Genomic DNA, 14413 nt, shown 5'->3' on the forward strand with positions numbered 1-14413 from the left:
TTTTCCTAATTAAATGCACTACTATTACTATTGGGGTTGATAACCAAGTGTTCTAGAAGAACCAAATCATCTTTTATTGGATGCTCTTCTTCGTTTCCTACACGAAGCAAGAAGTCACTGAATGTTGGATTTGTTCTTACTTTAATATTTCTTGTCATTTGAATATTTTTCATTTGAGGTCATAAGTATAATTTTGGCAAGCTAGCTTTTACATTTTCTGCTTTGGTCAACTTGGAACTACTAATCGTACTTGATAAAAATCACCTCCCAAACTATTACTACTTTTTCACCAAACGGTTCATCGATATCCAATATATCTCTAAAACTCTAGGCGATTGTTTCAATCATTTGACACTTAACCAAAAGCGTTTCATCCCATATTATCACTTTTGCTTTCCTTATAAATTTAGCACTATTGCTCTGATTATATATTTGTGATGGTTATTTCAGTTATTTGAAGAGGTATATCAAATCTGAAGTGAGTTGTACGACCTCATAATAAAGTCATTGTTGGTACACCACTTATTCTTATTGCTAACAATATCATGCCTCTTGATCTGACATTTGCAAGTAATGCATGACATAGGATATTATATCGATTCCACTGGAGGCATTTACAAAGGATAATTCCGCTATACCAGACTCATTTTTTTATAATATAGTCTTGAAAGCTTATTCTTGTTCAGGATTTAGCTTTGATTGTGATTCCTCAAACACTTGTATCGCCTTCTTAATATTATACTAATCTCTTTTACTTTGTGATCTATTTTTTTTTTAATCTCTAACACTCTTTTTACGGAATAAATTTATGTACCTAAATTTTTTTTAACATGAAAAATAATTTTACTTCATATGTTGATTTAAAAAATAATTTAATTTGATTCTTTTTCTAAATAATTAATTGAATGATTAATTATTTGGTTTTAACATAAAATATAATTTATTTATTGTTGATTTAGATTCTTAATATTAGTTCATCTCATGTTTGAATATTTAACCGTGATTATAATTTTATTCACCATAAATGTTATTTTCAAAGAGTAAAAAGATCGATGACATTCCACTTTTAGATCTTTATGTTTGCAAAATCATTAGTGGTATTGGCTCTTACCAATCTTTTTCTTTCTTTCTCACACATTTATATTCTTAAAAAGTTTCTTAATTGTTCTTTATTAATTTGGTATATTTTACACGAAAAATTAATAATAATAACATATTATTTGAGTAGGAAAGTAGTTGAAATATAATATAATAATATATTATCTTGGAAATTCTTTTCTCAATTTCAATGCTTTATGCAGTCCGTTTAGCATTACTTTATTTTTTTGGTATTGAATATTATAGAGTGGTAACGTATTATCAATATGGAGGATTCTTATGAAATTGATTTTATTAATCTTCCTACATATTTTTAATAAGAATTCAATAGACAATATTGTATTAATTTTAAAATCTTAAATATTAAAAAAATTAACATAGAAATTATTGTAGTCCAAAAAAATAAGTTATTACTGCTATGTCCTTTCCCTATGAGTTCTTCTGTTTAATAATCGGCTTTTATAATAATATATGCTCTCATATTTCTAAATGAATTTGGATAATATAATATATTTTTAAATTAAATTAGCAATAGAAATTTTTTAAGAAGTATATCCTAAAAGTAGTAAGATTACAAGGCTAATATATATATGCCTGAAAATAGTTATAATAATAAGATTCCTAAAGGCAATCATGTAGGATTCCTAATGTGTAGTATTATGTCCTAAAACTAATAGGATTATAAGGCTAATGTCTAGAATTCCGAGTATATCCTTGTATTTTGAGTTATTATGCTTAATATTAAAAGGTTATTTTTGTAATCCGATATTTTATTCATGCTTTTATAATAATATAGATATAAATTAATTACTATTTTAAAAGCAACTATATAGTGTCATTATCCCTAAAAGACCTAAAAACAGTCCTAGCATATGGATTTGCGTATTTCATTTTGACTAGTATAATCAGTATGCTTTAACTCAAACGTGGAAGTTCATAATTTCTTTATACTTGAAACAAGACCGAAAGTCCATGGTCCCCCTTAGATCCATAAAATACTATACTATTGTATAGTTTCTTTATACTTGAATGCATTAATTGTCATTTTTCAAAATATGTCATTTCTTTTATAGAGTAACAATGTAAGTTTGAAGATGATTTTTTTCTATCTATCTACGTTATCGTAAGAAAAAATTGATATTTTATTTGATAGAAAATAATGGGTAACAAATAAATAAGTTAGATATGCATAAATTGAGTAAATTTTATGGGTGGTTATCCAGCTTTATGCGCATTATCCAAAAATCGTTATTCTTTCTTTTGTACCATAAAAATTATTTTACTTTCCTCAACTTTCCACAAAAATAATTTTGATAATTTTTGTTCAAAACCCATAACAAAATGATCCTTATATTTTGAGGTAAATTTAAAATATGCCCTTAAATATACTCACTAGTTGTTTTGATTCTATAAGGTTGTCCAAAGTGAGTACTTTTGGTTTCCGTCGAGTATTTAAAAAACTATAATTATTATTTTAATAGAAAATGCGAAAAAGGAATTTACTATGGAATCACTTTTAGAAGTGTGTTTTTTACAATTTCAGCTATTTTTGACTTATTATAAGATTTGGCATAATTTTCTGAGGTGTAGTATGTAATTTTAAAATTTATTTCTAGTATCTTTTGCATTGGTTTTGCGACTTCTGGATTTGACAAGTCCATCCTGTCAAAGTTTTTAGTCTTACTTGCAATTAGGCATAAAATAACTGGATTTATTGTTTCGTAATTAATCATGCGGTCTCTAGATCTAAAATCCATATATCATGAAAGGAGTTAACTCATTATCAAGGTGAATGTAGGTTAGTGGCATTAAAATTTATTATGGTGATTGGTGAATTTGCGCTCATTTAGTGGTTCGACTTTTGGACAAATCATTAATTTTTTTTAACCGTTTAAAGAATAAAATACTAACTATTTAATTTTGTCCGGTAGAGGTGTGATTTATTTATATATATTGCAATATAAGGATACAAAGCTAAAGTGTGTCCTTGCTTCCTTTCTTGCTTTTTAACTAGTTTCACACTTATAATATATTCTTTTATAGTAACTTTATGTTTAAGTTATATGACCATCTATGATTTTAAATTTTTTCACCCATCACTGGATTTGACGGGACTATATTGGTAACCCTAATTTAACCAAATTTTAGTTTTCATTATATTTAATAAGCAGAGTTTATTAGATATTCGACAAAAATAAAACACGCTCACTTTTGACAACCTTACAACAACAACAACAACTCAGTAAAATTTCACTAGTGGGGTCTGGGGAGGGTAGTATTTTGACAACCTTATGGGATCAAAATAGCTAATGAGTATATTTAAGGGCCCAATTTGAATTTACCCCAAATATAAGGATCAATTTTTGTAATTTTCTGAGTTTTTTTACAAAAAATGATTAAAGTTATTTTTTGTGAAAAGTTGAGCAAAGTAAAATATTTTTTATGTAAAAAAAAAATAGTGACTTTGAGATAATAAACACAAAATTGGGTGATCACCAATAAAATTTACTCGCCATAAATTAAATTAAGTACCACTATTGTAAAAAATTAGTGAAACACTAATATATAATGAGAGAATGTAGAAAAGGGGTGACCTTTTTAAAAGGAGAAATGGAGAATAGTTGAAAATTTGCACGTGGAATCTATACCATTGCCCATACACAATAATATAGGAAGTGGCTAAAAGAATAAATTAGGTGGTGGTCCAGCGTCAGTGATGCAAAACACAGACTGTAAGCAATATTACAACCAAGAGATCCCCCAAAATCTCAACTCATTGATTCCAGTGGGCGTATAAATAGAATCGGAAAATATTCCCAAATTGAAAAGTTAAACTAAATTGATTAAAAAATCCGATTATGTTTGGTATTGAGTAAAAAAAAAAATCCGAACCACGCCGACATATAAATATAGAATTTTTTGTAAAAGATGTCTAGAAATATTTGAGTTCCTCTCATGGGATATAATATTTTTTTTTTTAAACTATAAAGCGCATTCATTTTTATTTACTTTAAATAATAGATTGTATCACTTTTTTATTTTGTGTTATTAAAATGGGTCAACTTCTTCATATTCATATGTCAAGATTTCTTATATCTTTTTCGAATTTGAAGTGGTATTTCGATAATCTAAAATTACATAGAACATATCACTATTTAGTTATTATATATTGATTTTTATGTTTAATTATTACATTCGGTTAACCTTGAAAGCGTACATCAACCAAATATTTTTGGGAGACAACTACGAAAATAAACTATTATGTGTTACTAAAAAAAATTCTCCCATAAGAACACTTTAATAGATCATATGTTTGTTAATTTTTTTTAAACTTTTTAATAAACATATATTCAATTATCAACAATTTATCTTTAACTTTAATAAAGCAAGATTAAAATAATATTCACGTAAAAAAAACCCCAAAAAATCCGACAAAACCGAACCAATCCAAACTGATATAATCGGTTTAATTTGGTTTTGATAAAACCCGAACCAACCCGGTCTATGTACATCCCCAGGTTCCACGATATGAAAAGAAAGAAATAACCTAAATAATCGTCCACCTAATTTTTTAAATTAAAAATAATTGACGAATGTGTATATATATATATAACCTAATTTTTAAATTAAAAATAACCTAATTATATATATATAAATATAAATATTCACGTATAATATATGTATAATTATACATAATTAATATATAATTTATGTATACCGGTTAGAAAAAAAATAATAAATTTGATCAGCTATTTATGTAACCATCCCATGTGAAAATGCTCACAGATACCAAAGATAGGTTGGTGAAGTGGAAGGAGTAAAATGTAATTTTGCATGCATTAGATGAATTATTTTCAAGAAAATGTTTATCATGAGAAGGTTATGGTCTAATGTTTTGGAAAAAAAAAATTTACCAAGACGGAGAAAATGATTCTATTATTTATGGGCGAAAGTTATATTCTTTAAGCTATTTTAACTTTAATTGTATATAGGAATTTTTACTTCCTATAGAATAGGTTAACCCCCTATTCATTTAAAATAAATAACATTTCAATAAATTACATCCTATAGATATGTTATATGATTTATAGCAAAAATTCTAATTTTGGGTATCTCCTACACTTAAGCCATTATACACGCTATGTTTAATTTCCCTCTCTCCATTCTCAGATTCTCTCTCTCATAGATACCTTTTTACGTACAACTTCTAAATACAAATCTTCCCCCTTCTCTCTAAATTGATACTTCCAAATCCCCTGTAATCGCGGTTAAAATTAGATTGCTCTCATTCACAACGCAGCTTCCTCCTTCCCCAATCTCGGGTAAACCCTAACGCTTCATCTACATTGTACTGGCTTGTTTCTATAAGTAGTGTGGTTAGCATATTTTTTTTTTTGATTTTTCGCCATTTTTGCTTGTTCTCAACCTCTCGACTAACCAAATTGTATCTAATCAACAGTACTCAAGTCGTATTCTTACAATGTATGAGAATACACCCCGCAAGTTGATTACTAGAGGTATACCCACTAAACTTCTCAATTTCGATGGGCCCTCTTTCTCCTTGCAAATCACTCCAGGTGAATTGGACGCAGGTTTAGCCAAAGATATTGCTTTGGAGAAGAGAACAAAAGCTCGACATGATAAAGTCGAGAAATCAATGAAGGAGACAACACTTCCCATTCGGGAAAAGAGGAAAAACCATATCTCTGAAGCTTCATCTGTCAAGGGGAAGGAGGTTGAAGCATTTAAAACCTCAGATAAAGTTGAAGAAAAGGTAATTTTCTGATGAAATTCATCTGTATTATTCATGTATTCAGTTGTATTTATACGTATTTATATGTATTCTGATGTATTTTTATAGTTGTCTTTTTAAGTTTCTTTCAAGGTTCCCATCACTGTTTTTCCTTTCAATTTCATTGTATTTATTTGTTGTTTTCAACAGTTTAAATTTCCATTCTGTATTTAGTTGTATTCATATGTATTCATGTATGATAAATTAATGTCATTTGTGTTGTATCCAGCTGTTTTATATGTAATTGGCCTTGTTAGTGTATTTAGTTGTATTTATATGTTTTTATTCATGTCAAATGCAGGGAATTAAGTTTTTTGTGAAACAGCAGCCAAAATTTGCACCCCATATCAGTGTGTATACTAACACTGATATAGTCTCCGATGTAAAAGAGAACCTTACTCCTGTTCAGTACCAACAACTTGGTAATACTTGCTTTGGAAATTTTCTTTAAATGAAGCGTTGTGAAGTCCAACATCAACTCTTCAGATTCTTCATGGCTCTCCAGTTGTATTGATATGTATTCAAACTGATTTACTATAAAATATGCAATGTATTCAACTGTATTAACATGTAGTTGTATTGATAGTTTTTTACTTGCATATAGATTCAAGATACATGTATACAAATGCATAGGGACTAATAATCAGCTGCATACACTTGTATACAAATGCATATAGAAACTGCATACAGTTGAATATATCTATTGCATACAATTGTATTCATATGCATACAACAGTATACAACATGCTGTTTTCATTCAGTTGTATGCTGTTGTTTTACTCAGCTGTATTCAGTTGTATTTTGGTGTATTCAGTTGTATTCAGCTATGGTCAGTTGAATTGAACTGTATTAACCACCTAGAGTCAGTTGTATTCAATTGCTATATTCAGTATTATTCAACATATGTATACATCTGTATTCAGGTAATTTCAATTAAATTCAACTGTTTTAATCCCCTGAATTCTTTTGTAAGTATTCAATCATCATTCTTGTATGTTATATACAAATCTAATTGTATGAATTATTTTTAATTGTTTCAATCAATTATTTTTTAGGGATTGTGGAATGCATGTTGCAGCATACGCAGAGTTTCTGAGCACTCTTGGAGAGATTCCAAAAACAGCATTTGATTTCACTCTACTCCGTCAAAGATATGATACTCTCCTATGGGACTATGCTATGCGCAAGATATACGTTGATGCCATAAGCGAGAATGAAGCACCTTCAAAGATTGCTAGGCAAATCACTGAGTCGGAGGCAAAGATGCAGATAGTGTTATAATAGCTTTAGGTTATTGTAGTTTTGGAGTGTAGTTTTAAGAAGAATACTGTTTTGAGTAATTTTGGGTGTAGATGCTATTTAGTTTGAAAAACTTATCACTTATAGCAACAGTGTTCGTGTATGACAATTGCAACTTTTCAATGACCGTTTCACTTGGTTCGTTCATAAGTATTCATGCTTATTCTTCAGTTTGAATACATATTTATCTTACAGGAGTCAAGTATGTATTAATACTAAGTAACTTTGCTTGAACAGGTTTTAGTTAATGAACATGTTAATGTCAAAGTCAGAAAATTTATGTATGGTGATGGTAGGTTATACAAAAGAATTCAGCTGTATTTTTTTTGCTTTCAGTTGTATTCAATTGTATTTAACTGTCAAATTCAATTGTATCCAGCTGCATTCATTCAGATATATCTTTCAAGTTCAGATAATACATATTAAAGAACACAATTTCAGATGTATTAAGCAGGTTGTATGTAGTCAGTTGTATTCAGATGTACTCAGTTGTATTTAAGTGTATTATTCAGCAGTAGTTAGTTGTATTTAAATGTATTATTCAGATGTATTCAGCTGTTTTTTGGTGTATTCATTTACTAAAAGTGCTACTGAACTGTATTATTCATAAAAATACAGTTGTATTTTTTAGTATTCAGCTATACTCAGTTACACACAAATATATACTTCATATATATTTATCTGTATAAAAATACTAAAACTACATGTATTTGGAAAATATTCAAGAAAGTCATTTCAAAATATATTACTTGACAAAGAGAATTTATTATAGCTGATAATGTCATCAAAAGTATTGACAAATTGTTGAAGCACCAATACATGTCAGAGTGTTAACTATTTATTACACGGAGCATTTCTACACGTTCGCTTGTTATGTCCTCCCTGCCCACATATGCTACATGAATGTTGATTTTTCGGATGCAGGCGCTTCTTCTTTGGCCTTCCAGGAGGTCTTTTCCATTTGGGTGGTAGTACAACCTCCTCTGCAACATGTTCTGGTATATTCCAGTCATTTTTATCCGGTAGCGGATGCACTGGCACATCGTATGTCATTACAATTGTACTTGGTTTGTAATAGTTAGAGCAATATTCTTCTGGCATTAGAAACTTGCTCTTCAATACAGCCCAAGCATGTGGGCATGGCAATTCATCAATTTGGAACCTCCCACAAACACATTTTCTCTCTAACAGGCAGACTGTGTAATTCCTCCCACCATCGTTAACCGTATGTAAGTATTCACTTGATGGTATAACCTACATTTAAAAATAGAAATATAAATTTTGAACACATTTACCTGAATTACCAAATGTACAATGCTGAATTAATAAGTTACATACAACTGAAACATTTGCATATATAAGAATACATCATATATTTAGACCAGCAAAATATCAACTGCAGAAGTGCAGAACTTATCAAAAATCTGCTGTACTTTAGGCAACAGTATGCTAACAAAAGCATTAGAATCATACGTATTCACAATACATATAAAAATTACATATCATATAGCTAGTTGTATTCTGATGTATTCCAATTATTTTTTCAGGATGTTTTTAGTTATATTCAATTGTATTCATATCAGATCTATGGAAAAATATGTTTTTTATGTGCTTGAATATAGTTGTATTCATATATATTAATGGTAGTTCTACTTAAAAATGATTGTATTCAGTTGTATTCATGCCACTAATTCAGAAAATAACTAAAAATATATACAGCAATGACAGTATTCATGCCACTAATTCAGAAAAATATATTCAGTTGTATTATTGTTTACAAAAAATACAGCTCATACACAGACAAATACAATCTGACATATATATACTGAATTCCATTATAGTTATATGCGTTTAAACACAATGAATACAACTGAATACACTTGTATGTATATGCAAACACTTAATACCACAGTAGACAAAATAAAAAAATAATTAGAGCCACTGTTGTGTTTTTACACCAGTAAAATACATTTGAATACATGTATTTAAGGACCCTAAACAAACATATGTTTTCATCTGTGATCATCAGGACGAAATACACAAATACGCATAAATACAACAACGTTAAACAAACAGCGCGAATCAATAATGGAAAATACAAAGCAAACAAAAATTTAAATACATGCAAACCTGACAGCATTAGACCGATCAACCCGGAATTGAAACCTTTGAGCTATAGCATAATTCTCCATCACCTCTTTCAAATCAGTATTCCCTCAATTGCAAAATCGATATAATTGCCCTCATCATTCCACTTGCCAGAATGACGCAACAAAACTGATTTGCTTGCCATATGTATAGAGCAACTATACCTTATTTTGTATATAATTTGTATCAATCGAAAAAAAGGAGAAGAGAATTGAAGAATTTGAATGCTTTGTTTTTTGCTTCTTTTCACGAAAAAAGGGAGAAGATTATTCTGCTTTCTTTGAGCAGATTAATGTGTACTCGTATTATTTCTTTGAGTTAAATTAGGAGACTATCATGTGAATTTATTTCCTTCCGTTGTTAACAAGTTTAACTTTCCAGAATTTGCGCAAAAACGTTACTGTATTTTATCTGTATTCAGCTTGAATACAGATAAATACAGATACCCCTTAGCTGGAGTTCCCGTTTTTACGCCTATTTTTTTGGTTGTATTAATGAATACAACTGCTTAAATACATGAAATACATTGTATAAAAACATAAAAGGTATCTATAACAAGTAATATAGCAAAGGGTATCTATAAATGGCTAATTAGGGCTAAAAGATGGTGCTTTATGAAAAATTCTCTCATATATATTACCTACTTTAAATAACTTACAAAACTTTAATATATCAAGATGCAAGTACGTGGAAAATTTACTTAAGTTTATAATTTTATTCTTGTTGTCCTTTTGGTGGTAGATTTATTCTTGTTGTCCCTTTTCGTGGCGAAGGTTCGGGTAAAGAAAAAAGAAAAAGAAAGAGACCGATGAGAATCGTAAGATACATTTTACTAAATGACTACTATTAACCAAGAATAATATATTTCGCAGAAATTTCCTATCAAAAAGTATACATTATTTAAAAAGGACAGCCCAGTGCATAAAACATATCGCGTTCACGGAAGATTCGGGAAAGAACCACACCCCCAAGGGAATACTAACCCGATGCAAGTATTAGTGGCTGATTCCATGACTCGAACACATGAGCTGTAAGTTACATAGAAACAACTTGACCGTTGTTCCAAAACTCCCTTCAAAATTATACAATGTATAACTCGAGAATATTTTTTTCCACTGAGAGAGATGATAATTGCGTGTTGCTCACTAATTCTGATTTGTTGTTAGTTTTGTCTTCATCTATTTTTTATAATGACAAAAATGGTAAGCTTTTGTCCTCACAGAGGAAACTTATGCTTCTATGGTTTGGCCAAAAATAAATGTAGTCCCTCTCCTAAGCTAAGACGGTCACTTAATGAGTCAGCCTGACTCATCGTAGCTATTTGAAAAATGTAGAAGCATTAATTATATATATCCACACCTTTGAACGAAATATGATTAATCTATTGAGCCGACAATGTTTACTACTAATATGATTAATCTATTGAGCCGACCTAACGAATCCGATCAGTCCCTCCTCCCCATCTACACCTAACAGCGCCTCCCCCCCCCCCCTCCCCTCTTCGGATTTTGAGCTTTTCTTGTTCTCAATCTAAAAGCTAGTCGCCTACCACCAGAAACGGCTGCAAGATAAACACACATACACGCAAGGGACAGAGAAACAGATCTGGAAGGGTGAGAATGAGAGAAAAGGAGATGGGAAAGTGAGTGAAAAAACAAAGGGACAAAGATATTTTTGTGGTTGTTCGGTTTGAGTGTTGAGGATCGTTCGAGATCGCCGGCGAGTTATTTTTTTTTCCGGTTCGTGGTACAATTTTCAGATTTCTGTTGATCATATATTATCCATGTTTTTACTCGTTTTCTCTAATTCACTTGAACGATTCTAAGTATCCATTGTTGTTCCTCTGTGTTCGATTTGTGGCCCTCTTCGTAGTTAATTTGGTTTGCTGGGTCATTTTGGTACCTTGAGTTAGGTAAAAGTTGCACAACTATGGTGAAGAAGAAAATAAGGGAAATAGAAGAAAAATTAGAAATTAATAAATTTATTCCAGCACAGCTATGGGGTTTGTTTTCGCGCTCTTGACGTGTAACAATCCCATTGGTCGTTTGCTGAATGGATGGACACGTCTGTGAATGTGTAATACACGCGCGTAGGGTCAAGGGTCAAATGTGTTTATTAGTTAAGGGTTTCACGAGTTTGAGTATTCAAATGGGAAAGTCCAAAGTTTGTGTATCGGTTTTCAAAAACCTTACAAGTTTAAGTGGCCAGGAAGCCATTACGCCTAATCTAGTAGTATTGATAAAACTTCCTCTAGAAATATGTGCGAGTTTTTCTTGCTATCCACCTTCCTTTATCTCCCGTATTGTTAGGAAAATGTTCAAAATAGAACCTCTAATTGTTTGCTTTAGTTTGTAAAAAGTCGTCCAGTTTGGCTGATTAAAAGATGAGGTTTTTTCCTATCTATACCATATATGAAACTTTATTATAAAAAATGTGCATAGTATCTAAATTACCCGCCTAGTCCACACTTTTCCTACAATTTTTGTACCATTTGTTTAATACACGATTAATTGGGCAGAATCTTCCATAATTAACGCGCTAAAAATCAGGAAAAAATCTTGCGATTGATTGAGTCTACATTAAAATTCTGCCTTAATCACCTGCGAAAAATTAGGAAGCCATTATGGAAGTAAATATTCTTCCAGATATTTTTCACCATTGATAGTCATTGAAAAGCTTGAAAGCTTTGAATTCAAATTTGGGTTTTCAAAAATCACTATTTGTTTGGATTGGGTGTTGTTGAAAATAATCGAGAATATGGTTTGGAGTTTATATCTCAATTTTGAGGAGTTTTGGTGAATATTAGACTTGGTTTTGACTGAATTTCAGATTGAAACTCGAAGAAGAAGAAGAAGAAGAAGAAGAAGAAGAAGAAGAAGACATATTGCATAAATTGTAGATAAATTGTAGATTATTTGCATTCTGATTGTAGATGCTTTTTTTCTATTTTCACAAATAAAAAACGGCTAAAACTTCTACAAATCTTTTGAAAAAACGCAATTATGTCAAAAATCACAATTATGCTACAATTGGATGGGAATTGGGATCTAAAAATTTAATGTACCCAATTTGTAGATATTTTGTAGATAAATTGTAGATTATGTGTATTCTAATTGTAGGTGCTTTATTTTCTGTTTTCACAAATAAAAAACGACTAAAACTTCTACAAATCTTCTGCAAAAAACGCAATTATGTCGAAAATGTCAATTATGCTACAATTGAAATGGGAATTGGGATATTAAAATTCATGGAATCCAGTTTGTAGATATTTTGTAGATAAATTGTAGATTATTTGTATTCTGATTGTAGATGCATTGTTTGTGTTTTCAAAATTATCTACAAAGTTACTACATTTATACGACAAAATAAACTACAATCTATGATTAGAAATTGTTGATTTCAAAATGTTGTCTTTAAATAAATTATCTACAAATATTCTACAAATTGCAACAGTTATAGTACAATTTAACTACAATGTCTAACATCCTAAAATGGATGACTACAAAATTTAAAGGCTAACGACAATATAACTACAAAAACATCTACAAAATAACTACAATTATATTTGGAAAAGCAAGGAGTTTGTCTCAAAATCTAACTTGGAGATCAACTGTTAGAAAAAAGATAGCCGCTCATCCAACCACTTAAAATACTGATATTATTTTTTCCCATTAGAAATTCAAACTTGAGAACTTAGAAAGAATTTCACAAAAGAAAATACAACCTCAGGAATATGTAGTTATCAATTACCCTTGCTCTGGAGATCAAGATTTGCATTTTTAATTAATTAATCAAGTCCATTGACGTAGAAACAAATACGTTCCCACATTTTCTCATGTTGAATTTACATGAAGAACGGAAGCAACAATGGAACGTGGGGGTAAGGGGACGAGGGGTTAGGAGAGAGAAAGTGAGGGATTAGTATTGGAAAAAAACGGAAATGCTTTAATTAAGGAGTTGAAAATATCTCATTAATTATAAACTTAATTAGATATGGTATAGAAAAATTTGGTATACTAAATGTAATCTACTCAAACCTTAAACATGTAGGGTAAAAAGGTTTCCTAGGTGGGATAGGAATGTAAAAATTCCTTAAAAGAAAAGCCAAGTAGAGTTAGGCCTCATTTGATTTTTTTTAAGATTAAGACGCATGAATCTAAGTACACGTCTGAATATCAAGATGTGTATTAAGATTAAGACATCTGAATCTGAATACGCATCTGAATATATTAAGATGTGTATTAAGATTAGAATAGAAATAATTAAGATTGTTTGATTTTTAACATCTGAATGTATAAAATTTATCTTTGTTTGAAAATTAATAAACATAAAATTCAAAATGAAATACTAACTAATCTAATATTCTATCAATAAAATATATAGTTTTTTAAAATATGATAGTTGTTGGTGGTGATGGCTAACGGGTGAATGCCGACTAGAGGCGGTGGTTGGTGGTAGTTTTGGTTGATGATGGTGGTTCATGCTAGTAGCTAGTAGTGATTCGTAGTGGTGGCGATTATGATTGAGGATGATGGTGGTGGGTGATTATAGTTAATAATGGCGGGTGGTGGTAGTAGTTGTGACTGAGGAGGGTGGGTGGGTGGGTGGTGGTAGGTTATAATGATGGGCAGTGCCGACCGTGGTTGTTGATGGTGATGGTGTGGTCGGTTGTGGTAGATGAGGTGGATGAGTGTTGATTGTGGGTGAGAATGATGGTGGTCGGAGTGGAGGGGATAGTAGGTGGTGATGGTCGATAATGGTGGCGGTTATGATTGAGGATGATGGTGGCGTGGTGGTGGTGGTGGTGGTTGAGTATGGTGGTGGTGGCATGGTGGTAGTTGATAATGGTAAGCGGTGGCGGCAATTAATAATGAATATGTGATAACATCTTGATGAAATTAAGTCTCTGTTATAGATCTTAATCATACACACCTATTCAGACCCCTTAAATGGTTGTGAAGTAAAAAAAACCAACACACTTAATGATTAACATCTGAATAATTAAGATTCAGACTTTAAGAACAAATACACTTAATGTCAGAGATATGGATGATTAAGATTCAGACCTCCATTAAG

The 14413-nt window shown here is 30.6% G+C and overlaps 1 protein-coding gene across 1 annotated transcript; it reads right to left on the reverse strand.

The window, feature by feature from the left end:
• Window positions 8024-9381, reverse strand: LOC109234630. Its single transcript, XM_019400699.1, has 3 exons — window positions 9320-9381; window positions 8572-8638; window positions 8024-8443 (listed from the first exon to the last, which is right to left on the reverse strand). Exons 1-3 carry the CDS (start codon window positions 9379-9381, stop codon window positions 8024-8026), a joined length of 549 nt encoding a protein of 182 aa, XP_019256244.1.

The sequence above is a fragment of the Nicotiana attenuata genome, chromosome 11, assembly GCF_001879085.1.
Source record: "Nicotiana attenuata strain UT chromosome 11, NIATTr2, whole genome shotgun sequence".
In the NCBI taxonomy this organism is placed as follows: Eukaryota; Viridiplantae; Streptophyta; class Magnoliopsida; order Solanales; family Solanaceae; genus Nicotiana; species Nicotiana attenuata.

Coding starts and splice junctions, on each gene's coding strand:
- LOC109234630 (XM_019400699.1), bottom strand. CDS start 9,381: ATGGAGAATTATGCTATAGCTCAAAGGTTTCAATTCCGGGTTGATCGG. Junction 8,639..9,319: donor GATCGGTCTAATGCTGTCAG/GTTTGCATGTAT, acceptor TGCTTTTGTTAG/CATACTGTTGCCTAAAGTAC. Junction 8,444..8,571: donor CTGCAGTTGATATTTTGCTG/GTCTAAATATAT, acceptor TTTTAAATGTAG/GTTATACCATCAAGTGAATA.